This window comes from Primulina eburnea, chromosome 11 (assembly GCF_022965805.1).
Source record: "Primulina eburnea isolate SZY01 chromosome 11, ASM2296580v1, whole genome shotgun sequence".
In the NCBI taxonomy this organism is placed as follows: Eukaryota; Viridiplantae; Streptophyta; class Magnoliopsida; order Lamiales; family Gesneriaceae; genus Primulina; species Primulina eburnea.
The window spans coordinates 1973988-1999904 of record NC_133111.1 but is presented as its reverse complement, the minus strand read 5'-3'; the positions used below and the strand labels follow the sequence as shown (position 1 = coordinate 1999904).

At 35.8% G+C, this 25917-nt stretch overlaps 4 protein-coding genes across 11 annotated transcripts; all 4 read right to left on the bottom strand.

The window, feature by feature from the left end:
* Positions 1-104: 104 nt before the first annotated feature.
* Positions 105-2900, bottom strand: LOC140804643 (laccase-7-like). The gene is given in 6 exon segments (XM_073160718.1): positions 105-593; positions 595-1334; positions 1423-1551; positions 1687-1931; positions 2191-2342; positions 2723-2900. Coding segments are annotated over 6 exon segments (1716 nt in total). The 5' UTR covers positions 2825-2900; the 3' UTR covers positions 105-245.
* A 1976-nt stretch (positions 2901-4876) lies between these two features.
* LOC140804644 (phosphatidylinositol:ceramide inositolphosphotransferase 2-like) lies at positions 4877-8188 on the bottom strand. 3 transcript variants are annotated; one of them, XM_073160720.1, is made up of 13 exons: positions 8017-8179; positions 7742-7929; positions 7469-7558; positions 6720-6806; positions 6545-6613; positions 6375-6455; positions 6216-6287; positions 6052-6109; positions 5865-5967; positions 5625-5720; positions 5482-5528; positions 5291-5400; positions 4877-5163 (listed from the first exon to the last, which is right to left on the bottom strand). In XM_073160720.1, exons 2-13 carry the CDS (start codon positions 7772-7774, stop codon positions 5092-5094), a joined length of 918 nt encoding a protein of 305 aa, XP_073016821.1. In that variant the 5' UTR covers positions 7775-7929; positions 8017-8179; the 3' UTR covers positions 4877-5091. The 3 variants fall into 3 exon arrangements, with proteins under 3 accessions (XP_073016821.1, XP_073016822.1, XP_073016820.1); XM_073160721.1 differs by having other exon boundaries at positions 4877-5160; positions 7742-8188; XM_073160719.1 differs by having other exon boundaries at positions 7742-8180.
* A 1641-nt stretch (positions 8189-9829) lies between these two features.
* Positions 9830-14640, bottom strand: LOC140804589 (uncharacterized). Of its 6 annotated transcripts, none has more exons than XM_073160644.1 (4): positions 14346-14640; positions 13407-13560; positions 10467-13059; positions 9830-10382 (listed from the first exon to the last, which is right to left on the bottom strand). In XM_073160644.1, exons 3-4 carry the CDS (start codon positions 12879-12881, stop codon positions 10098-10100), a joined length of 2700 nt encoding a protein of 899 aa, XP_073016745.1. In that variant the 5' UTR covers positions 12882-13059; positions 13407-13560; positions 14346-14640; the 3' UTR covers positions 9830-10097. The 6 variants fall into 6 exon arrangements, with proteins under 6 accessions (XP_073016745.1, XP_073016748.1, XP_073016751.1 ...); XM_073160647.1 differs by having other exon boundaries at positions 13450-13560; XM_073160650.1 differs by lacking the exon at positions 13407-13560 and having other exon boundaries at positions 10467-13050; positions 14338-14640.
* A 2043-nt stretch (positions 14641-16683) lies between these two features.
* LOC140804368 (peptidyl-prolyl cis-trans isomerase PASTICCINO1-like) lies at positions 16684-25242 on the bottom strand. The gene is given in 21 exon segments (XM_073160344.1): positions 16684-17142; positions 17218-17289; positions 17436-17537; positions 18042-18119; positions 18274-18342; positions 18997-19053; positions 19701-19760; positions 20645-20714; positions 20880-20977; positions 21168-21316; positions 21644-21701; positions 21959-22117; positions 22403-22487; positions 22657-22715; positions 23089-23121; positions 23401-23523; positions 24226-24323; positions 24463-24493; positions 24495-24533; positions 24744-24828; positions 24913-25242. Coding segments are annotated over 21 exon segments (1863 nt in total). The 5' UTR covers positions 24987-25242; the 3' UTR covers positions 16684-16878.
* Positions 25243-25917: the final 675 nt, after the last annotated feature.

The following is a 25917-nucleotide window of genomic DNA, read 5'->3' as shown; positions in this document are numbered from 1 at the left end:
CAAATAAAAATACCCGTGAGCCCAAATCCTTGTGTTTAGTTTCATTTCTTGTCAGAAATCAAAATGTCACTATTGCAAGAATCAACGAAAAAATTTGGCTTTGGGGAAATAAACATTTATAAACTGTCAAGAATATAGGAAAGGCATGCAAACTAATTATTCAGGTTAAAAAACAATACAATGTGACTACAAATAATAATTAAATTCCAACCAAAAATAAGGTAAAATCATGTTCCCAGTGACAATTAGCATCTGGGAAAATCTGGTGGCGGCGGGGGAAGCCTACTCGAAAGCGTCGGCCCGTTTTCGACCACGAAAGCTGTCGCTAAACCCCAAGGTAAGTGCACATCCAAGTGACAATGAATCAACCAAACACCTGGATTATTCGCTTGGAACCTTATCACTGCCCATCCTCCCACCGGGACCGCGATGGTGTTACGCTCTTGTGGATTGACGAAATTGAACTTTTCGCTATCGTTTGTACGGTTGAAGTTCCCAAACCCTTGAGCCAACACCAAGAAATTGAACCCGTGTAGGTGGATAGGGTGATTCTCTATCCCGATCAAGGCAGTATTTTGAAGCACAATCTCTACAGGTTGCGTTGTATTTCACTTTCTTGACCTTTGTTGATTTTGTAGTCATCACGAGCGCTCGATTCAAGCTGTTATTCGGGTTCGTGTAGTCGAATCGCAACGGCGGATTGTCGGGAAAATCAGTGGTGTATATTCCCCCGACGTTTCTGAAAAATGCCTCAAGCATCGACAACTTGGCGGGGAATTGGAAGGATGCGTTGTTCATGCTTGCAGCCAATCTTTGGCCCAATGGGCCCGAGCATGACGTGTTTCCAGGGGCCCCACAAGCGGACAGGCCCAACCCAAATGTTATGAACATGTGTTCGTCTATATCGCGCGGGACCGGGTTCCAAAAGGGTCCAGTAACAAGCCCAGTTAAGTTGGTGAAAAATTTGTGTGCTGTGGGGGTGTCGTTAAATGCAGGAAGAATGGGCATGATGGGTTTAGACCGTGTGGATCCTTTGTACTCTATGATACCGGTTGTGGTGGTGTTGGGGAAGGGAACACCTGCCGCGCTAGCGTAAGGACTTGCGGCCATGTAGTATCGTCCCAGCGTCTGATCCGCGGTTACAATTACATCTGTGGTTTGTCCTGGTGCTAGCACGACGACATCGGTGTTGTAGGGGTTCGTGTATGAAGCATCAACCGCCACCACTTCCATCTTGTGATTGGCAATCTTGAAGAATAGTTGGTTATTGAGTGCAGCATTGATTATTCGGAGGAGATATCTTTTTCCTTGCTGCACTTGTAACTTAAAGGTGTCTACATTTAAGATCACAATGATATCACAGCCCATTAAATTTGTATATGAAACATTAGTACGAAAAGGCAAATTTTGTGTAAGACTTACGGTTGGAGGAGCATGGATAAAGATCACCGGGCCGGCCATTTATAGTATAGGCATCAGACAGATTCGGTGCAGCTCCGGTGGCTAGCGCCTGATTTTCCACGTCGATCACATTAGCATTCCACCACTCTCCTGCAGTCATTATTATTAATAACTGAGAGTATTGTGATTTAATATTTTTGGATGGCAAAAATATTTCATAAAATTGAGTTGAAATGTTTTCTTCGAATACGATTGAGTTGATTCACACAGAAAGTCTTGACTTACCAAGAACTATTGGGACTTCTCTGTGTGGCTTAGGGAATGGATATGATCGACCGGATTTAGGCCTGATGATCAGGGCACCATGAACGGTGGCTCGAAGCCATTGAACATGTGCGTGCCACCATAGGGTACCCTCTTGACGGGTGATGGTGAATCGGTAAGTGTAACTCTGGCCTGGCCGGATTGGGCATTGGGTGGCGAATTCCGGTCCATCGGCCCATCCACTGAGCAACTGGAAAATCCCATGCCTGCACATCAAACGAATACCAGTTACTAATTTTAACTTATTTCACCTTTGACAAAAAAATATTAATATGTTTCCCAAGAAAGTCAAAAACTATTTGATTATTTTGTCACATAGAATGGCCTTAATTTGAAACAGGGTACTTGCGTGCTAATCAATCCAAACTGAATAATATATATATATATATATATATATATATATATATATATATATATATATATATATATCCCAAATGCGTGTATTGTTACGGCTTAATTAATTACCAATGAATGGTTAGGTTATAGGGCGACTTATTGAAAACGTGGACGAGCAGAGTGTCGCCCTCTTTGACGCGGAGGGTTGGCCCCGGAAGGCTGCCATTTACTGCAGTGATCACTTGGTTTCTGCAGAGTCGATTGACGGTTAAATTTTTCACCTGCGCAAGCATGCGTTCACGTAACTAAAAGTTAGCAATATCAAAATTAATCTTGGGGAAATATATATTCACAAGTTTTTCCATTTCCCCTCCTATTTATTATTGAAAATTTACACAAATAAATAAATGGATATGGCCGGTCAACCACACTAACCCACTCTCCTTCAACATTCTCATGGAATGAAAACTCTTATACGTACTAAAAAAATTTAATCGAGCAACATATTTAATGCTAAAATAAAGTTAATAGAATCAGACTCGTATATCCATGTGCTGCAAAAACTGTAGTAAATAGACATGCAGAAGATTAAATATATTTTTCTGCATGCATGAATGGTTAACTATATATCCAAGAAAACAGATATAATTAGAAAGTTTACATGAAAAGAATGTTCGACGATCGCAGCCGAAGCAAATGAAGAAGACGAATAAGCCAATAAAGCCAAAGCGCATGCGAACAATAGAACAAGATGATTCGCCATGAATATTTTTACTCGTAAATCCTCACTTTTCTTCAAGACAAGCACTCCCTTTTCGGAGAATATTATTAATTTAAGAATGTTGTGTAGTACGTGAAATTGGTTTGCATTTGGAGTATATTTATACATGCGCTTTCTGCAGATTTTCCTGCGATTGCGTGAAAGGATACTCCGAATAAATGATCCACGGAAAACTGGAAGCTGGTGGTAGAGGAAATCTCGTTACCTAACTGTTTGGAGTTGGCCATCAAATTTTTAATTAAAATATATATTTAGTTTGAATTTTTTTTTGCCTACGTACGTTCTCAGATAAGTATGTTTTGACATTTTCTTAAAAGGATCGGAGCAGGTAATATAATTTTTGAAGTTCCACAGTTTCCAGATGTGAATAAACCAAATTTAACTTTCTTTTTATTTTTTAAAATAATTTTATATTTAGTTCAATTTGTAAAAGTTAATCCTTTTAAGTCTATGATTACTAGAACATATATACATGACTTGTTCAAAGCAGACATTTAGTACTATGATTCATGTTTTAAACTTGAGGGAGAAGTTGAATTATAGTTGAGAGCACGTCTTTTTTGAGACGGTCTCACGAATCTTTATATGTGAGATGGGTTAACCCTACTGATATTCATAGTAAAAAGTAGTACTCATAGTATAAAAAGTAATACTTTTTTATGGATGACCCAAATAAGATATATGTCTCACAAAATACGATCCGTGAGACCGTCTCACACAAGTGTTTGTCTATAGTTGAAGCTTGATCAATAACACTTCCTCCCTTCCTTATTTTGTTAACCACTAACACTAAATTTAAACAAAAGCAGAAAATAGAAGAAGATTAGCTTGATAATTAGATAGATTAAATTGATTGTCTAGTCAACTTCTGCACCTTGTGCAAGTAAAACACCGCCATCACTTAATATTATTTTTTATTTATGTAAAAAAAAAAATCAAAATTCCATAGTCCTCAAGTATATGCAGAAAAAATATATTTTTGGTCATTTAACTTGTATATTTTTTTATTTTTGATCTTGTTATCGAACAAATCCACTAATTCATATTTTTTCAATTTCCTGAAATTGTTCATCAAAATAGAAAATGATGACGCGACATCAGAAAATATGATGTGCCACCGATGATGTTGATGTCCCCAATATCACATTAACATTTCAGTGTAAAGTGACGAAATTAGAAAAAAATATGGACAATTTTTTTTATAAAAAAAACATGTTAATTATATGACCAAAAATGTAGTTGCCCTTTACGATGAGAATTTTTATGATATATAGTATGTAATTTGATAATTTTCTAAAAAGTTCTCTAACCAGTTTTTATATATAGAACATTTCTAATTAATTTCTTAGACATATTCATCGGTCGTGTTAAAATTACCGAAATTAATCGAGCTAAGCCGGTGTATCTCAATACGGGAGGCGGTTCGAGTGCTTTTTTTCTACAATTATTTGGTATATTACTTGTCAATTATTATATTAAAGCTAAACTTGTGTATGATGTAAGAAAATATTGAGTTCCTTGGTATTCAAGATGATGTCTTAAAAAGCAATTTTTTGTGCTATGGGGCTTGTCTGTCTGTCTTCCTTAAAAAAGTTGCTTAACATTGTTCATTTAGTAAGGGGGAAAGTTTTACTATTTAATTAGAGAAGACTAACTGAATATTAAAATTTGAAAAGTCTTCAGTTAGTTTTCAACATTTTTGAAACCGAATTCAGATCATTAATCTATGGGCTCACTGATTTGCACGTTGAATGTCGAATCACACGGGTTAGTATATGTTATATCGGGAGTGTTTCTCTTCATATTTCAATATCGTCAGGATAAAAACAGCAATCAACCGCTCCTCTTCTATTTTATATGATGAAAATTTTTCGTATAATTTTAAGATCAAATAAATTTCTTGTTCTCTTTAAAAAAATGGAGTGGCCGTGCCTATGTAACAGCACCATCCAAATTGGAGAATAAATATAATGCATACCTTCTGTGAAGAATGAGACAGCTAAATGCATTTTGGGCAAAAATCAAAATTACCCACAAAAGTTTGATTAGTTTTCATGGCATTGATGATGAAAAAGAACGAAGTAACTTGAGAATAATTTTTGAAAAATGACTGAAAACACGAAATTTCCCAATACAAAATGACTGAACAGACTCTACAGTCTACCCTCTAAATTACAGTTAAAGTTTACCAGTCATGACGAATTGCTGGAAATCCAGTCGTCAGTTCCAAACACTCGTCTTTCGGTTATCTATGCACTGTTAATAACTGTTTCCGCATGTCCTCCCTCCATAACCTTGCCGTTGGTCTGAGTTCTTGGCTTCTAAACAAAAATTAAGCAATTTTGATGACTCGATCAAATGAATGGGATGAACTTGAGTTTGAGATAAATTACACAGAAAAATGAATACACCTAAATACCAGAAGGAGGGGTTGTTAATGTTACATACCCAGTCAGCAGCATCTCCAAAATTTCCATTCAAAAGTTTGTGAGTCTCTTCCTTAGCCTTGGTTAAGGGAAGCAACGATGATGTTCCTCCATTAGAACGATCGAGCAGTTCTGCACAAATTGAATAAGAACCGAGCTCGAAAATCAAATATGCAGCAGTCGACAAGGAGAAAAATATAAATAAAATCAAACCTGGCAATTTTTTGTCGAGAAAGAACACAACCAAATTCACAGAATACCTGCAACGAAATCAAGTGTGCGTAAATCCGACCAGACCACTGTTAAAATCCACGAGCTCTAACTGTAAAAGCAATATAGACAATACTAGAGGTTACCATGCCACGACGATATCAACTGTGTAGTGTTTACGAGATGCAATTATCAACAAACTCTGAGCCACAACAGTCAGCCATGCAAATTGCTTCACTAATCTGGCACAAGATTCCAAGAAATACGTCACAACTTAAGAACTATGGACGGATGGAGTCGCAATTAGGTCTCGTGTGACGTGTCTGAATCACAAAGGTGGAGTGTCTTAACATTTATATTACATGGATAACCCATGGTATTATTACCTCCGAGTGCCATACTTATGGTATGTTCGCACAAAGACGAGAGAGAATATCATGTGAGACGAAAATATCAAATCGCCACAGCCATAAAGCATTCCCTGAGGAACTGCAAACCCATAAAGATTAGGAATGGACAATAAAAAAAATGCAAGTAGAAGTGCAGATCAAGAAGATATTATCCATTTGTCACCTATTAACAGAACTTCTAAAAAGTTGTCAGGATGAGGCAGCCTGGCAAACTTCGATCCCTGCATCATATAGTACAACTTTTCCAATATCACGATTAAAACTCACTTAGAAAAACATGGATACCAGAATCTTACAAATGAAGGGTCATCGCGCCACCAATATTACCTCACGACAGTGATAGTTTGGACCAGGCAGTTGGGTAGAATAAAAAGTAATGATTCGAAGAATTTGACAAGCCTGCAGTAAGTAGAAAGCCGAATTAATCCTAAAATTAATCCAAGTATCAGGAGAACAAATTTAAAAGGCAGGTCGACTTAGACTTACAACTAAAAAAGCTAACACCCTGCACCATATCAAGACCGTGGAAATCTTCTTCCTCTTTAAAATAAATGGGTGGAAAGTCCACTGCATGCATAGCCACAATAAATATTAAAGTATCTTCAATCCTGTAGACCATAATTTCAAGAGAACAAAGTAATAAAGTGAAAGCTTACCAGGACAAAGGATAGAAAAATGAAGGTAAATACGGTTTCACTAATGTAAGCTTTGTCTTGCCCAAGTTCCTACAGCTCAAGTTCAAGTTTATAGCTTAAGAAAATTTTCCAGATGTAAGCAGGCAGCTCACTTGTGCCTTAACGAATGAAATAACGAGAAATTATTCGAACAAACCGGAAGAAGGAAGAAACCAACGTCCTGAAGTATTGGTCCTGGACGATGGAAATAATGAACTCCTCGAGCAGCCAATCCATGAATGTACTATTGAAAGATCATATAGATATTAGAGACCTAAATCAAGATAAGGCTGCATGAAATTCAATGAAAATAAGCAAGATATAACAAGACAATTACAACGCTCATCTGAAACAAATTAATAACTATAAAAAAATGAACACGCTGGAAACTAATGTGATCGATCCAAAAAAAATAAATAGAAACATTTGAAGCACCAACTGCAATAAGTTCCTTCTACTTATTCATTCCCACTTATTTATCCCCATTCCATGAAAAGTAATGCGGGAGTTCGAAGTACAAGTTCTTGGAAAAGCATAGATTCATTACCATTAAGATGCAATGTCTACCGATAAATGAGCTCCACCAATCAAAATACAGCAGAACATAATTAAACTTGGAAAACTAGAAACTAAAAAATAACGCTTCTCACCAAGGTAGGGAAAAGCAGAGTGAATGCCTAGCGCCAGCCGCCAGGCTACATCCCGCTAAAAATTCTAAAAACTAGATAATGTCTCGATGGCATTCATTTTTCCCAGCAATTTTACGAAACCAAGTTCCTGAACCTTTCAAACTATTCAGATTCCATGTATTACTGGACCCAGAAATTGTTTTGGCATTAACACCAGATATGCAAGCAAGAAGAAATTGATCAAGCGATGAATGTATAGATAAATGTAGAGACGAACCTGACAGATGAGACCCCCTAAAATATACTTCCAATTTTCTGCAAGAAGATTGATTTCTGTGGTCGTCTCCGCACAAAATCTTTTCCAGAACTTCTCGTCACCCAGAAATAACGCAGGAAATAAATTGGACAAGAAAGAACAAAAACACATCAAGACAAGTACTCCCGCAAAAATAGCATTACTAGCAAAAAAGAAACAAAAACAAAAGCAGTTTCTTGAAACGAGAAAACGAAAGCCATAAAGAGAGGTAGAGGAAGTGGGGAAATGGTGAACCTTTGAAGCCTCGCGACCAATGTAAAACGACATCCTATGAATTTCACAGACAATAACCAAACTGCCATACTAATCAACATTCATCATCCTTGTAGCCAGAAGAGAGAGCACACCTCGAAATTCACGATATAAATTATTTCAAGAATCCACCAAGAAACCAACGAATTCCGGCTCCAAGATCCGATAAACTGAAAGCCCAGTCTCCAAATCAATTATCTTAATGACGCCAAAATATTCGAAATTAAAGAGGATGATTAAGATTAGAAATCTTTCACCTCCAGAAAAGGCAACCTCTCTCTCTCTCTTGAATCAAGCGGGGGGTGTGGGCTGTTCTCTTTCCTTTTTTATCTCTCTAAATTTCTCCAAACTTTCCTCTCTTTTCACATTTAACTGTGCGAAAGTGGGTTAGTTTAGGATTCCTGCCTAACGTCTATTTAAACGGGAGTAGAACACGGAGGGACAGTTGAAACTTGAGAGCAGAGGGCCGGGCCCCGCCTAAGGGGAAGAAGAGTAACAATATATTAAAAATATTATATTTTTAGAAAAAGTAAGTAAGAAACATTACATATACCCACTCCTCTCTCATATATATATATATATATATATATATAGATATATATATATAACATATTTGTGTTTTCAGGCAAGAAAATTATTGAAAAAACAAATTTCAAAAAAAATTAATTTTACCTTATTCAATTAGTATTTTAATATGGGCAAAAACTTGTGTAAAACGATCTCACGGATCGTATTTTGGAGACATATCTCTTATTTGGGTCATCCATGAAAAAGTATTACTTTTTATACTAGAGTAATATTTTTTATTGTGAATATCGGTAAGGTTGACATGTCTCACAGATAAAAATTCGTAAAACCGACCCACAAAAAACTTACTCTTTAATAAGATAAAAATTGTTTCTCCATGGTTTGTAGCCTATTTGATACTGAATTTGGGACGTGAAACCTAATTGAAACAAGCCATCCTAACTCAATTTTTTGTTTATATTGAAATAGTCTATATTTTATGAGTAAAGGTAGATTGATGAAAAAATAAAAATAGATAATATTTCATGTACATTATCATTTGGCAGTGGGAATACATAATAGGGAATATGTCTATTCTATTTATGTCTCTATTCTTTGGCGACACATAGAAGGTGGCATTTTGAATGCGACAATGCATGAAGGAAATTGATAACAAATTTAGTGATGGTTTCAGAGGCCATGACTTGTCCTGACCGGACACATTGTTATCACAATCTGGTCCTCCCTGTTGGCAACGACTGTTGTTCACAAAATCAAGAACCAAGTCATTTCATAACTATCAATCATAAAACTATCTTGTAGACATGTTTTATGATATGTTATAAAACAAAAAGATTGGGTCGAACCCAATGAGTTTTTGTTTAAAACAAATAATAACTCTGAACTATTCTTGTAAATATTATTATTGAAAAATTTTGGTGTGGTGCAGTATGAAACATGTCAGCTGTCATCACCACACCCTTTCATGCACTGGACTCTGGGGGGACAGGATTTTCTCAATCAGAATCCCCCCTGCCTGCCATCAATACATGGTCCACACTCCACATATCCTGAGTTTCAGGTTAACATTTATAAATAGTATATAAATTGATGATAATTATTTCAATGATGATCATAATAATACATACATATATATATATATATATATATATATATATATATATATATATTGCAATGAGCGGGGTCAATAGATAGACCCAAAATATGACAATCTTAAAATAGGAAATGAAGTTAAAAAAACAAGGGTCGTTATATCCAAGTTTCGGAATGTTGGGTGGCCAAAACCCTTCTTGTAAAATACGCACTGCACAAGCATAGTTCTTATAAAAACAACACTGAATCTTATTGTAACCATAATGCACACAATATGCTGTCAAACTACAGATAAAACATGTTTAATCCTCAACAACACAAGAAATCCATAACTATCATTGTAAAGGGCCTCATGTGTGCCGGGGTACGGACCTAGCGACGGGTTAACAAGATGGTCATCCACGTTGTTTTTATCAAAAGAGACTAGTTTTGTCCTATAAATACATTGAGTTGCACATCTTTAAAATACATCGAGTAGCATACAAAAGGAATCAGGAATCTTTACAAACAGAGAATACGATTCAAGATAAGAGGAAAGACTTGTACGAGTTCTCCAGTGTTAGATTTCCTACAAGGTGTTATTATGTTAATATCAAAACATGAACTGGTACCCGTGATTTTTGTTAGTTCCAGCAAATATATGCTCTCTATGAGAGATTGACATGGTGACAGTTGCTCGTTACACATATATCTAGATAACTATAGCTTGCTTCAGCATTCAAATCCTTCCGACTGGTGAAGGGGGTGGACATGAGACATATTTTGCTGGAATTTGCCCTTGGTACATGGTAGCAGTTTTCAACTGTTTCGTTCCAATAATGGCCTCTAGAACTTTTTCCTGGCTACTGTTGTCTAAAATTTCAGAAAATTTCTGACTAGTTATAAATGCTACACATGTTGCAAATGCCTCTAGAAAGGGAATTGATGGATCCAAACCAAGTGAGTAAAGTCCATTGTCAAATGATTCCAAGTTAAGAACAGGCTTGCTCTTTCTTGCACCACCCTGTAATTGCAAAGATCCCAATATTATGGATAATGATTCGAAGTAAAAGAGGTTACTAGCAACATGAACCATTAAAAACAGTACCTGGACAAAAAGATTAACACAACCAATGGCACAGGTAGACATCGTTTCTTTACTAATCATGCCATTTTTGTCAATGTTGGTAAGAACCCGTATCTTGCAACCAACATCCCACCCTCCACAATCACATGATCCACCAGATCTCCACCGGCTAACTAATGACGAAGGTGCACCTTTACATGGGTTACCATGGACACCGCCAGGAAGGATTACTGCTGCGCTGATAGAGTTTTCATATTCTCCTACATCAAATGTAGGTTCCAATACACACTGTGGAAGCCCCCTTTCTCGGTATGGTTTTTGGTCATCATTTAAGTTTCCAGCGTTAAGATTTTGACACGAACTTTTCAAAACAACAGCTGCAATCTCCATGTCAGATAAAAGTTCATGTGCTTGTTTGTCCTCCTGCTCTCGATCAACACCGTACAAGACACATTCTCTAATGGCGCAGTGACTAGAATCCTTAGCATGAAATGTTGGAACATAAAAGCTTGAAATTTTCATCTGGCCTACAATCTTGTAGTCAAGGCCACAGCTTTTATTTTTCGACCCCTGAGTCCAGGTCATGTTCTTTTTCCTCGTCTCATGAGCAGAGTAGAACGCATATATCATGCAGCGACTGTTTTTTTCATTTGATGGCAGATGCTTCACAACAGCTACTAGCATGTGGCTGCTGCTATTTTCAACCAAAAGTTTAAAGAAAGGAAGCCCATTCCTCAACGTGAGCTGCAGAAGACCCTGACCGGCTACCCCCTCAGGCTCTCTACCTTGATACGGTTCCATGGTTTCCGGGGTTCCAGACGTCAAGGAATATAAGGGTCCATTAGTTGGCTGAACAACCTTGGTAGATTGAGATCCCTTGTACTTTAACAATGGGTCTAGCAACCTCTTTAAAGGGCTTGACCTACCCCTGTTACTAGCATTTGCCTTGTCTCGATCAAATTTGTTCATACCAGAAGAACTCTCTGTTACTGGGCCAGATTTGGCAGTAGTATATGTAGAACTCAATTGTGGAACCGTGGACACTTCCTTAAAACTAGAACTCCTGTTCATCTTTCCAAAACCAAAACTAAACCAACGAGTAGGGGATGGGTGTCTCCCTTTCATAGTGGGCTGCTCCGCAATTTCAGCTTCGGATCTCTTTGGGACTTTAACTGACAATGTAGACCTCGTGGTTTTTTCATTTGTATTCTTGCAGCGACCTTCAGATAATACTGAGGCAACAGGATTCAGCTCAGGGCATGCAACTTTGTAAATATCTACTTCATTGGCCGTAGAAGTTACCATGTTATGTGGCTCTATAGAAGACTCAGCATGAACATCCGCATCAACAGGAAGGGAACAGGAGCTTGGAAATTCAACTGAGAGCCTTCCAAACTCCTGAGGAGAAGATAAATCAGAGAACCTCTTCCCTTCTGTAAATTGAGAACTCGCTGAGCAACTCTTCATCTGAAGATGTTTAGGCATTAAGAGCACATTATGCGGCAGAGGTTCTACATGGAAATATTGAGGACTAGATTCCACTCCAATTAAGCTAGTTGTACTCTTCTTAACCCCACCATTGACCATATCATTTTTAGGGAGCGACAACTTGTGTTCCAGCTCTATGGACAGAGCTTTCTTTTCTGGTGCATTTTTTTTCTTTGTATCCTTCCTAGGGCAGTTGTTCACAGTTGTTTCAGAACTTCTACAGTTGTTCTCAACTCTCTGGTGACAATTTTTATGCCTATCAATACTGCCACTTCGGGTAAACTGATATTCTTTATCACACAATTCAGTTTTTCCACACTCAAAGAAATTTTCTTTTCTCCAGTGAGTTTCATTTCTCACTTTTTTTGTTGCACTAGAGGATGAAATATGTGCCGTAGGAGGTTTTTTACGAGGTGAACTAAAACGAGAACATGGAATGGGATGTTTTCCCATAGATACTACACTGGGATTCAAACCATTTGAGGAGTTCTGTTTTTTCAGATAGGAACCCATTTTAGGAGCTCCAGTTGCCATACAAACATAACCACTGCTAGATGAAGGTTTTTTATGGTGACATTTTAAAGGCACACCTTCGTTGTACTTCCATTTTTCCAATTGCTTCCAATCGAAAACTCCAAAATTTAAAGCCTTTTCTTGAACATTTTTTTCTTTCTCTTCTTTCTGGAGAAAACCGGGTAAATTTGACATGTGTCTAACTAGCTCAGCATCAATGCTCACCTTACTCCCATGGGGCAACTTTCGGTTTTTCTCCAACGATCTAATCTGGGCATGCTCGGTACTTGCATTCTGTCTAAATTCACAATTTGGAACGAGTAACGGCTGAACAATAGGACTCTCAACTTTGTGCTTGTCCAGAAACCATGAACCTTTTCCTGTTTTGGGACATGGAATCTTGTTTTTAGCCACGTTCGAAGTTTTCTCTCTCATTTAACTTCTTCGCTCTAAGTTGTCCAAAAAATCGAGTTTTATCTACCCTTTAAGGACAAAGTTATACAGAAGATGGCACTGTATTACATCATCACTAATATGCTCACAGCTGACCCATCAGAAACTACAAAAAAACTTGTAATCTTATCAGTGCCCGTTGGAATATGTCCTCCTGCACCTGATAATAAAAACAAAGTCAATTTATAATAAAAATCATCCATGAAATTATTCACATTTTTAAGATACAAGGTTATAGATATCCTGAGGTCATTCATATAAAATTCCACAGGGGGATTTATGTAGATTCACTCAAATTTTGGAAGTCTGATATTCAAATGATCTGGCAGCTATATCCATTGCAACCAAAACATGGAAACAAATAAGTGAAGTAGGCAGTGGAATCATAACAATGGACATGTATAAATATATATCAACTGCAAGCATCACGAAAGTGGGAGTAATATAGAATGTAAAGGTGATAAAAATCAGTAGTAACAACAGCAACATAAGGAAAAGAATGCTAACGTTCAAGCTTTGGTTGTCAATACATTGGAAGTTGGAACCATACAGTTTAAACTTGCACCCAAGGTGGGTTTTGCTATGATGTCCAGCCAGCCCGCCAATCTAATCGGTAGAATACTCAGGGTAATACGAAGCTATCCAGCCTTTTGCTATGTGCCTACATGATTTTTTTAATAGAAACAATATTCATCAATGGCAGTGTAAAATTGACATGTATAAGACATATTTTTCAATCGTGTGATTCAAATCTGAAAAGCAAGAAAATTAGAGAGCAGATGTACTTTTCTTAGCAAACAAAGAGTATCCAGATGTATTATCAAACAAATAAAAAAGTATCCAGATGAATAAATCAAACGCCACAATAGCCTCTTGGATGTTAAGACCAGAGAGGCAAATCAGAAAGCCCAAAGTATTCCACAAGCATACAAAAAGCAAAACCCGAAAGAACGTAGAAATTCACAGATTTTTTAATTTTCTTTATAGGCTGCAGATTCCGAGTTCCACATTATGTATTTCAGATCGAAATTTATGTTCACCGATAATCGACACAATGTTAACATAAAGAACAAAATTTTTGTTAAAGTTGAATTCCAAATTATAAGTCGAACAATCGAATAAATTACTCGGGCAAGATCCATAAATCGTCAGCTAAAAAAGGTTACCAACAAGCATTAAAGTATTTTACTGGAATTTCCAAATCATATAACAGCGGTCACAAGAAACGTACACGAAAAACACAGATCCGAACAAACTAAAGCCGAATCACAGGCGAAAACACCCAATATAAATCCCAGAAAATCAAGTGCTAGCACCAATTTACAAGTGCCGCAAGAAAATGCCGACCCGCATCCATATGCAACATGTCCATCAAGCTAAGAAGTACAAGGGCAAAAAAAACGAAAAGAGGAAAACAAATCAGAATAAGCAAACGAACGAACTTACACTGAACGCAAAGAAAGGAATTGCAGAGTCCCTGAAGCAAGAAATCTCCTACGAACTGCACGCACCGTATTCTACGATCTGCATGGACAGAAATCTCACAGTCACACACACACGAGAGAGCAAAATATTTTTTTTTTGCCGCGAATTAGATGTGCAACTGCAGCTAGCAAGAGAGTAAAGAATAATAAACGGCGAATCGGACGGTTAAAAAATAAAGCTTGCAAGAGATGTGCGGTCAAAATCACTCAGGATTTCCTTGTTTATTTTTTCCTGCTTTAAAGGGCCATGGGCTCTATTTGGGTCCAAGTGGGCCCATAGTGATTGGGAGCCTAATTGGATATAGGATCTCTTTGTTTGTATTAGGGCAGCAGCGGATGCTTTGTTCACGTTCACACCCACTTCTTCTTTTTTTGAGATGATATACTCAAATTGAACATACTACAGTTGGCGAAGAGCCGACATCGAGGTGCCAAACCTTTTCGTCGATGTGAGCTCTTGGGGAAGATCAGCCTGTTATCCCTAGAGTAACTTTTATTCAGTTGAGCGACGGCCCTTCCATTCGGCACCGTCGGATCACTAAAGCCGACTTTCGTCCCTACTCGACGGGTGGGTCTTGCAGTCAAGCTCCCTTCTGTCTTTGCACTTGAGGGCCAATCTTTTTTACTAAAAAATTTATTTAATTTTGAAAAACTATAATGTCACACAACCTAGCTTTACTTTTATCGTTATTTTTGTATTATATAGTATAAATGCGACATTTTTTTTTTTGTAATTTTCGGAAATATCCTAAAATCCAACTGTAAATTGCAAGAATAATGGTGTCACTGATGATATATCCTCTCCGGCGAAAAACTTGGACCTGGGCTGTCACAAAATGGATTTACACTCTTATTGTGAAATTTTAGATGTTGGTTCATCAACATATGATATAAATTTTTATTAAAACATGAAAAACTCGTAGATGTTATTATGATATGATAACAATGACTAGCAGATCATAGAAGAGTATGTAAAATGCGAAGAACTCACATGTTCACGGATCTTTATTCGTTGTGAGTCAACACTGCTCGTATTTACAATAAAAAGTAGGATTTTTGGTATAAAAAGTTAGAATTTTTGATGAGTAATATAAATAAAAGATCGGTCTTATAAAATTAATTTATAAAACTGTATCACATGACTTCTTGTGACGACGGAGAAAGACAAGACTAGTGCCAAATGCCATCAATTCATTAATTGCTAACAGTTGATTTACAGCCGAGAAAACAAAATTACAATGTCATTATTCCAGTACCTCGACAAGATTTAACGAATTCAACATCATAGAAGCATGAGAGAATATTTGTACTTAATGGAGGTGGCTTTTGGACTTTTGGTCGCCAATTATTGGAATAATTTGATCGGACATGCACGTTCTTTTTTATCCCATATTTATTTATATATTAATTATTGTTTATGATGTGGATGGTTTCAATATTTATTCGAGAATATATATAATTTTTAAAAAAAATTATTAGAGAATATATATAATTTTCAAGAGACTCTAGAATCATTGCTATATGCAAGCAATTTTGTCCTAAAACCCAACGTAATAATTTTAATGCCAAAAAACCCGGAGCGTGAAAATATATTGTTCTTGTCCCTAAAATACCATTTATTAAATTTTAACATAAAATTTTGTATTGACTTATATATTTTTAAAATAATCAAATAAATCGCAAGTCACGTATAAAACAAGTTGATTTAGTCTTTGTTAAGTTAACATAAAGTAATTAAGTGTGAAAATATACCAATATTTTATTAATGTTTCAGAAAATCTTAAACTAATATTTGCAAAGCAACTTATTTTATTTAAAAATATATTTCTATAAAATCGAAATTTCAATTCAGATAATTATTTTCACTAATATTAAATCCTATCGTTTTTTTCTATCAATTGTAGGCAAAATAAGTTGCGCTCACACATGTTACTCATAAATAAAGGAATAAAAAGATATCTGCTTATAAAAATCTTAATTTTGGAAATTTTGAATTTTTTGGAAAGAAAAATTGCGAAATAGATTCAGGAGGGAAATACCAGAACCCCGAGGATTTCTTTGGAGGCAGCATTTTATATTTGAAATTTTCTGTAGAAAAGATCATAATTACTCTAGCAAAGTGGACCATACGACAGGAATATCGTATGATTTAATAAAAGGGCTAAATCCCCACTTTAATCATCTTTACCTTTTGTTATTATTGTATTTTTTTAGGAAGCTTTTGTTTTTATTGTGCTTTGCTCCTTTATTCCAAACTTCTAACGCATCGACGCTTGATAGTTGATATACTCTACAAGAAATGCTTGTGGGTGATTTCTCTACCGTATTCTTGCTAAAAGATTCGTCAGTAAATTATGGGTTACACTCAACAAAAAACTATATATATATGTGTAGAAACCACGAGGGAAAACTTCCATGAAAGTGGTATTCTGCTGTTCCTAGGTTCAGTCAACTGAGCGCATGCATATAAAAGGAACAAAGATCAAGAAACCAACTCACAATATGGTGCATCGATCCAATCCAAGAGCTGTAAAAAGCCTTCTGCTGGTAGGCCACAATCTGGACCACATGTTCGCACGGGGTGGAGGAGCATGGACCGGAAGAAGATGCTCGCTATCACCATCTAAAACATCCTGATTATCGATCTCAGGCATTTCAGAAGAAATTTGTTGTGTATCAATGTCACCCGCCTCAGAAATCAAGCCAGGTTTCTTGTCAAACAATCCCTTGAATTGTCTACGAGCCCTTATGTGAACCTCCTGCTCAAATAGGGATAGAAATTAGTTAAACTAGATCACTCTCACACAGAATTAGAAGTTTTTCTCGTGGCCAACCTGCTCCTCTTTGTTAAGTTTGAGAAGGGCCGCCTTTGCAGTTGATTCTGATGATTTATCGATGGTGGTCATCTAGAAGGGTGGGTCGTGAAATGTAATTTAGAAAAAGAATGTTAACAAAAATGAGGGTAAAAATTTGAGTAAGTTAAGAATGAAACATCTTTCTTACACAACTGAAATATGAAATTCGACCAATAAAATACATGCAGCAGCATTACCTTATTAAAATCAGCTCTAGCTTCTTCAAAATCTCCAGCTGACATGTATGCCATTCCTCGGCGGTAGAGAGCTTTGACATGAACAGGATTTGCATCCAACACCTGTATAACATGATTGAAATGAAGATCAAGATCGGTGGAACCGTTTTTAAAGTGGCTAATGTTCAAAGGGTCTCTCATATGGATGAAATAGTCTTGAAGAAGAAAGTTCACAAAGAGAACAATACGTGATCAGCAACATCACTACAGCTAAGATAAGGGTATTCATTCCCTACAAAATGCAAACTAGAAAAGATATGAAAACAAAGTTAATTTGCATGCATGGAGAAAAAATATTTCCAATCATCCAAAACAATTGTAAAGCAATCAACGTGAAAACTACCTAACTCAAAGCTCAAAATGGAATACATGACATGGTTGCGCATGATGAATACAAAAACATAAATTAGAAACACATTATTCTTGAGAATCTAAACTTTTGGACAATGTGGATTATGGCTGTAATAATGCCAATCTAGAATAAGTTATTAGCATGCGGCATAAGAACATACATCTTTTCCCACAAAATAAATTGAAGGAATTTAAGCATAAAGACTTTAATATTACCTTATTGCATGCTTCAAGTGACTTCCTGGATTCACCCGTTTTCAGATAGCATGCAGCCACATTGAGATTCAACAAATTCTTCAAGAAATATTAAATGAGAGAATCAATCACCAAGGAACCAATACATCTAAATAAGCAAATTAACTTCCCGAAACTAGAGATAATCTTCACAAATTTTAATTTTAAAAATACAACGGAATACAGAATAATTAGTCAGAAATCTAAAACATACTCTTGTCTCAGAAAATTCTTTCCCCTCATCATCATCTTGAGGATTTACGTGATTAAACTCCCGAAGCACCTGTAACAGTAATGGCGTGATTTTCATGAAAAAGAATAAAGAAAACAGAAATAAAATATGCATATCCAAACAAAAAAACTCATAAAATGTTTGTTACGAGTTATAACCAGGGGGTTATATGTGTGACTAAGGACTCTCACAAACAGTACATCTTGCCCAAATCAAATTTCTGATATCTTTAGTGCAAACAGAGAATAAAATTGCTGATGATAGAAAGTAGGGCACTCTCAATACGAAAATTAAACTGAATAGCATTATGAGAGACTCCGAATGATGAAGTACTGAGATACTAATAATGGGTCCTGACAAGTAATGATAGGAGTTCAGCACATGCTACACTACAAATGGTCATTACAAAGTGGAACGGACGATAAAATTTAAGCTACAAGCTGTGGGAAACGCCAAATTGACCTCAGCTAAATTGAATATTGTAATGAAAACTGAAAGTAACAAAAAGAACATGCTCATATTGCGTCACCCGAACCACCAAAGTAATCAGTTGGATGAGGAGATGGGAAATTTTTGGTGGTGCCAAAAGAAACTCAATTAAGACGAACATAAATTACAATCAGCATAGAACAAATAGCAGAAAAGAATTTTTTCAATAATGTTCAACATATTTCATCAACTGAAGTTAAGAGATTGAAAAAATACATGGTCATATTTTGCCTTGGCAAGTTCATATTTGCCTTCTTTGAATAGCCTGTTACCCTGGAAATATCAGAGGCCAATCAATACTATATTTCAGCTGTAAGAAAGCACCAATATAAAACCATTTTATTCCAAAATAAAATTAAAAAATTCAATAAGTAAGGTTTATGTCTTAAAGCACAATATCAAAGGAACATGGATGCAGTAAATGACAAAGGCAGAAACCATTCATCCGAGCATGTACTTAACTAGGGAATATACCATGGAGGCACTCAATTAACAAATGCACTATCTCAAAGGCTATAAATTCACCAGAAATTTGTATGCTATGACTGACTAGTTCTCAAACTCATTTTACATGAAACTTCTGCTTGAACAGTTTAGTGAATCTAACTGTTTGCTATAAAGTGTGTAGACATAATAAGCTTTGTCAATTAGAAAATGCTAGACAGTTGCTTGTATGCTTAGTGCTTCAGTTCTGTCCAAATATTAGCCGAACAGTCTTTTTAAAAAAAATAAAACAACAGCTTTCCTAAAGGATACCTTTATAAACTAGGGTTCCTGAATTGATAAATTACTTGAAGGATAAATTTTACTCAAGGTGTAAGTGAAATGCTCATAGCTATACACGGAAGACTTTCTCCCATTCTTTCTTTGTAAGATAAAAAACCTGAAGACTTATGAAAGACGTAACCAGAAATATTTACCGTGCTTTTAATCTTCTCAACTTCGTCCATTATTTGTCTAAAGTTCATACCAGTCCAGTCCTGCAGCAAAGATTTAATTAAATACAAGGTATAATAGGAGGCAACTTCAGCCAAAAGCGTAAAATGACAGCATAATGAGCCAGACAGGTTATTCCTCAATCAAGAGATATACTTTTAGTTCAATTAATTCTCCAAGTAAATTCTAAGAATTTGTAGTTACAATTTTTCTATGTGTAACTTCATGAGGTCATCGTGATCCCTCGTTACTAAAATGCTTCTGTCCCAGCGATGGTGAAGACGCAAAAGTTGGTAGAGGAACACATGCACAGTCATGTTCAGGCAAATCTAGGCTCATGACATGACGGAATTGTATAAGAGATTCTGATCGATTGCAGCACAGAGGAGATAATTGCTGGCAAAAAGCTATGTGCACAGAAGAAGTCATCTCTTGAACTTGTAAGAGCCACCTACCTTTACATTCTTAGTATTTGTGGATCGACGAGTGAACGAAGACGATAACGTCATGTTCCAAAGAAAAGGTGATTGTATTATTCTTATCTTATCTTGTTAAATGGATATCTGAAATGATTTACAAGAGGTTATAATAACTCTTATAACAACTTGTATTAATATTTTTGTAAATCAAAACAGGTATAGAGTAGTTGCTAGACAAGTCACAATGCAACCACGCTGTGGCAAGCCGGGTTCAAGGCATGACATTTGCTGACACTTGAATGCACTATGTGCTTCTATCATAAAAATCTATGACATTTTTTACCAGTGTATGCCATTGTATTCATATCAACCAATTTATACTTAAATCACACATGTAAATAAATAAAAACCATTCAAAATTTTATACTGTTTGATTCAATATTAGTCACATTGGCATAGAATCCTAGTTCACTTCATAACTTTCTTTCTATGGAGTTAAATTTCCACACCTTCAGCTTCTCATAATCAAGAAGCTCAATCTCCCATTGAACATAGGATCCCTCAGGTACTTTATCTGGCCTGTTAATGTAAAAAGGAAAAGAGATTAAAAAAACCCAGGTTAGTTTACAAAATAAAAAGAAAAAACTAATATGAGAAGTTGAAAATAAACCTGCTATGTTTTAGTCACTATTTCCAAACATATTATTATATAAAAAAGTCGGTACTGTGATGCTAAGAGTTAACCTATGAAACTTGTCATAAGCATAATCAGGGGGGCATGTCACTAGCGCCATCTCTCCAGGTAACATTAGTCGGGTGCACATTTCAAACCCTTCTGGTACCTAGCATTCAAAGCCCGCCATGAGTCACCCGAATAATTAAAAAGACCATAAGAAAGAAGCAATCAAGGGCTTTAGACAGCATATTTGGCCTCTCTTTATGACAACGAAAAAAATAATTTGGAAAGAACGAGAAGAGGCATTAATATACACATAGGCCAAGTTATGATACTAGATCTTAAAAGTGGCTTACAAGCCCTTCTCCTGATCTGAATTCCAAAGGATGGCCATCATTATGAACTCTTGTATCATAGAAAACAGTTTTTTCCTCATTTAGAAGCATTCCTTTGTAGTGAACATGTAGCAGACTGTCTTGAAGTGGACAATCCATAGGAAATTCACCTGATCAATAAAAATGGAAAGTAGATTCCAATTAATTATAGAGAAATCAAGAATCAATCTAAATGGCTCCCAAAACACACACAGAGGATAGAAGCAAAGAGAATAAATGGAACAAATAGATGAATCAAACAACCCCAAAGGCACAGCGCGCTGGAATATTTTAATTGTTAGCATGAGCTTTAAGGGCTAAAATTGCGTGAAAAAAGCTTTAGGGATGACGTCTTTGTGTGCACTTTTCTGCAGTAACTAAAAGTCCCTAATGGAATCACAGAAACAAGCACTTGGACCATTCTAGTTCTAGAATTTCAGAAAATTTTGAAGCAGCACCTCTTCCATCACGAATCCGGCGTTTTATTAAGCGTCCATCACCAAGCACATCCCGCACCTATAAATCCAAACTCAATCATCTCAAAGTAACTTAAAACTATAAGGGATCTATGAACTTTCCAAAGTTAATAACAAAATTAAATGGGGAAATGTGCTAAATCTTTGAAATGTAACGATCTCAATATTCATCGACACAAACAAATTGTTCATTGAAATTTTTGCGGTATCATGCTAATCTCGAATCAATAATCTCTCTTCCCACATTAATGAATGAACGGAAGATAACTACAATTTCATAAAGTTTCATGTGTTTACCTGCACAAAGTGTACCAGCTCCACCTCAAAGTGGACTTCTGCAATACCTTCTACCAAGGGAATCAGAGGGCCTTGAGTGATATACTGCTTATTGACATATATTACTGCCTTTTCGCCCCTTGACATTGTTCCAATTCCCATCTCAAGACCTTTTGTGACCTAGCTAAGAAACAACAATGAACATGACAGTTTGAATTTTGAATTCATATTCTTATCTCAAAATTCAAACATAACATCATAATATACCAAAACTTTCCTAGAAACTTGGGAAACTTGGGAGTATCAAAAATAGAATTCACCGAGATCAAAGCCATAGAAAAATTTAAGGTATTACCAGTCAGATTTCACGAAAGACAGAATACAGAGAAAGGATACCAGAAGTACAAGTACTGTCAAAATCTACAGCAAATGGAATCATTTAGAAGTACAGCATAGGGAATGTACCTCGGATTTTCCATATGTAAAGAAAAATGGTTGTCCTTCAGTATGACTATAAATCAAGTTTCCATCTCCCGACTTCGCTGAAATCCTATTATTATGTCCCATAAGTTTAATCATGTGAAGTGTAAAAACAAAGATAAAAGTGCATTGTAGCCTTCATAAAGAACATTAACTAGAACCCTCCACCATATTCTCCATGGGAATACAAAATGAATGCAAACGAGAAAGAGAAAGAAAGAGGAAGAGAAATTCCATACCAAGCTTTAACTTCATAGGGCTCTCTAGGTTGTTCCCAACCTTGTCCTTCCTCTATTACCTATTGAAAGAAATGCAATAAATCAAATTTATGTTTCAATTCATATCCAGAACAACCGTTTGTATATCGAATGCCATAATCTTACAAAGCACTAACTTGACAAAAGAGCATCCATTACATCTTACAAATTAGGGTAGTATCCTTTATTTATGCGGTCGGTATTTTCTTGTAGAAGAAATGAGAAATCAAATTGAAACTGCTCAGGTGCAGAGTTATAAGTGTTTCATATTGCATTTAGGTCTTAAAGAAAGAATAAAGTAACAAAAAATAATTTAGTATTTCGCCACACGTTAGATGAAAGTAAACACCATACCATAGCACATTCAATTCAGTTAATCAAAGGAACATGCATTATAAAGTAAAAAAAAAATACCTTCTTTAAGACACCTAAATCTTCGGTGATAACCTGAAAAAAATGAAGGCACGAAATAATATACAATAAATATAAGATAGAACTTTCAAATTTTCAAAAAAAAATGGCCAAACATTGTGTTTCGGAAAATCATAAGAAGCAACATTGGGATCAGACGCCTGAGAGGATAAACTTAACAGGTTACATAGAGTTGAAAAGAAAGAGTGCTACAATACAAAAATTTATTAACATGAACACATTGTAAGATATCACACTTCATAAACCTTAGAACGAAATTTAGCCAATACTGGAGAGGAAATTATTAAGTCTTGCCTTGACTTTACAGAAATCAATCAGCTCAATCTCAAAATGAAGATCAGCATCCATTGGAAAGCCATCAGCAGCTGAAACTGGACAATCCTCCTCGCCATAATGCAGCTCAGGTTTAACCTTGAACTGACATCAGAGATTAAATAATGTCAAAATGAAATAGGACATACACATATCACGATTTATAAGAGTACAAATGACCATAACCCAATGCATAGGATTCCTTTAATTTGAGAGCCGCTCTCTGTTTCATCCAACGACCTAATAAATACTTATAACTTTTTATGGCCATTGTGTTTATTATTACAGAAAATAAGAGGTGGAAGATAAAACAGCTTTCAAAAGACAGAAGAACTAGTACAAACCTGTGAACATCAGCAAAACAACAGTAAGATGCTAAGAAAAACGATTTCACCAAGACAAAATTACATAGAAAACATGTTATTTAAAAAGTGAAAAAAGGATTTTTAGTAAAAGCACCTAAAAAACCTATCGACAAGTCAGGCTGAAAACTATTAGATTATCATGGACGTCGTCAATTGTCTTTTTAATCTTGCAAACCCCCCAAATTATATGAATTTCTTTTCGATTCACATTATTTAAATTTGTAACTACTGTAAATGAGAGAGGTGTCTTTATCAATATGGACAAGTGTAAAAAGACAAAAAGAACGTGAGGGTATCCAAAACCACAAATACGCAAGAGTGAGCTCATTCATCTCAAACATGGCGATGCACGATTGCACGGTATAAACACCAACATAAGTCTCGTTACCAGGCAGCACACTCACTATTAATTTCATTGACAAGAAAAAGCTTCAGAGCATACCATCGCAACTTCACCATGCAACATTGTTGGAATCCCTTCTAACAATCCCAGTATCATCTTACTTTTACCCAACACCTGCCTCTTTGGTGTACCATTGCCTGAAATACAATACACGTGACTACGAGGTGATTTCATTCCATATAGGTCTACAGTTTGAAATTTGAAGCACCATACAAATTTACTAAAGCAACAGAAATTGATAGATAAAGGGAAAAAAATGCAGTAGCATGAACTCGCCTCCGATCTCTGCACGTGTTGACTCGACAACCTACCCCATCTAAAGTCCGAACTGTGCAATGATATATAACCTGCAAAATATAGAACAAGGCCGTAATTATTTACGAGATCTCTTTCTTATATACCTCAAGAAATCGATTCCCCAAGAACTTTGATACTGGGAACTTGTCGAAATCCCAAATTCCCAATATCATTAGGTAAAACTAACAGATACTATCTCAGAAATTTGTCGTTTACTATCAAATACCAGCATCAAAGACAAAGAATGGCACAAACCAAACCTGATCACCATCGGTAGGATGTCTTTCCCCGCTTCCAGGCCTTATCAAAGCTTTCATCAAACTTCCAGGCGTAATTTTCTTCTTCCTACACAACATAACTCAGGCGTTAGAACCCGAGGAACTTACGAAAATGAAAAAATTGAGAGAAAAGGAAAAGGGTAGGGCGAGCCTTTTGTCATCTTCAGAATCTATCTTTTTCTTCTGGGGTTTAAATTCTTGCTCTGATTCATCAGCAACAGCCATTTTCTCCTGGAATTCCAAGAACTAGCAACTTGCTCCGGAACTCCAGTTTAATAGCCAAATCACGAGTATATGCAGAAGCCGTCTAGGGTGAAACTAGAGCACATATAATGGCGAACAACCCAAGGCAATAATCTAAGTGGTGTAAGATAATGCCAATCGATGAATTAAGTGAAAGACGTTGGGAGGTACGCTCCAGGCAACGGTGACTGCTCTCTAACACCGTGTTTGGATAGCCTGATTTGATTCAATAAATAAATTCCATTTTGGATCTTAAATATATCTATAAGAAATATTCCGATAATAAAAATCTATTAGAAAGAATCTGAAAGAAAGATTTCTTATTTTCTTTTTCTTTTTTTACTTGAGAACTAGAGTTTATTATGGGTATAATTAGGTTCATGTTGGTCATAAAATATCTACAAAAAATATTATTTTTGAGGGTTTATTATGTGTTTTTTAGTCAACTTTCAGATATGTTTTAACACATAATCAAACACACTCTAATCCTGAAAACCCGAAATAAATCAAGAGGAAATTTTAACTTAATTAGTATGGTTTACTTAGTTGACTTAGTTCATAAGCTATTATATTCAGTCCGATGGTTTATCTAGTACGAACTCGTGAGTACCAACTACGAATTCTCATTTAAAAAAAAAATTAAAACTCATAACAAAAGGAGGGATTATATATTTTCAGCAAAATAAATACATTATGTAATTTTAAAAAATGAAATGAGATTTCTATGATATTTTCAAATTCGACCCCAGCCTAACAAAGGGTAGCTCCAGCCTCCACACTTTGAAAATCAATTGCCTGACAATTATTATTAAATTAAATTAAAAGAAAATATATGATGACTATATGATAACATTAAAGAGCATAAAAAAAGAATTATCGAAATTATTTTAAATGAATAAAATTCTTTAAATTG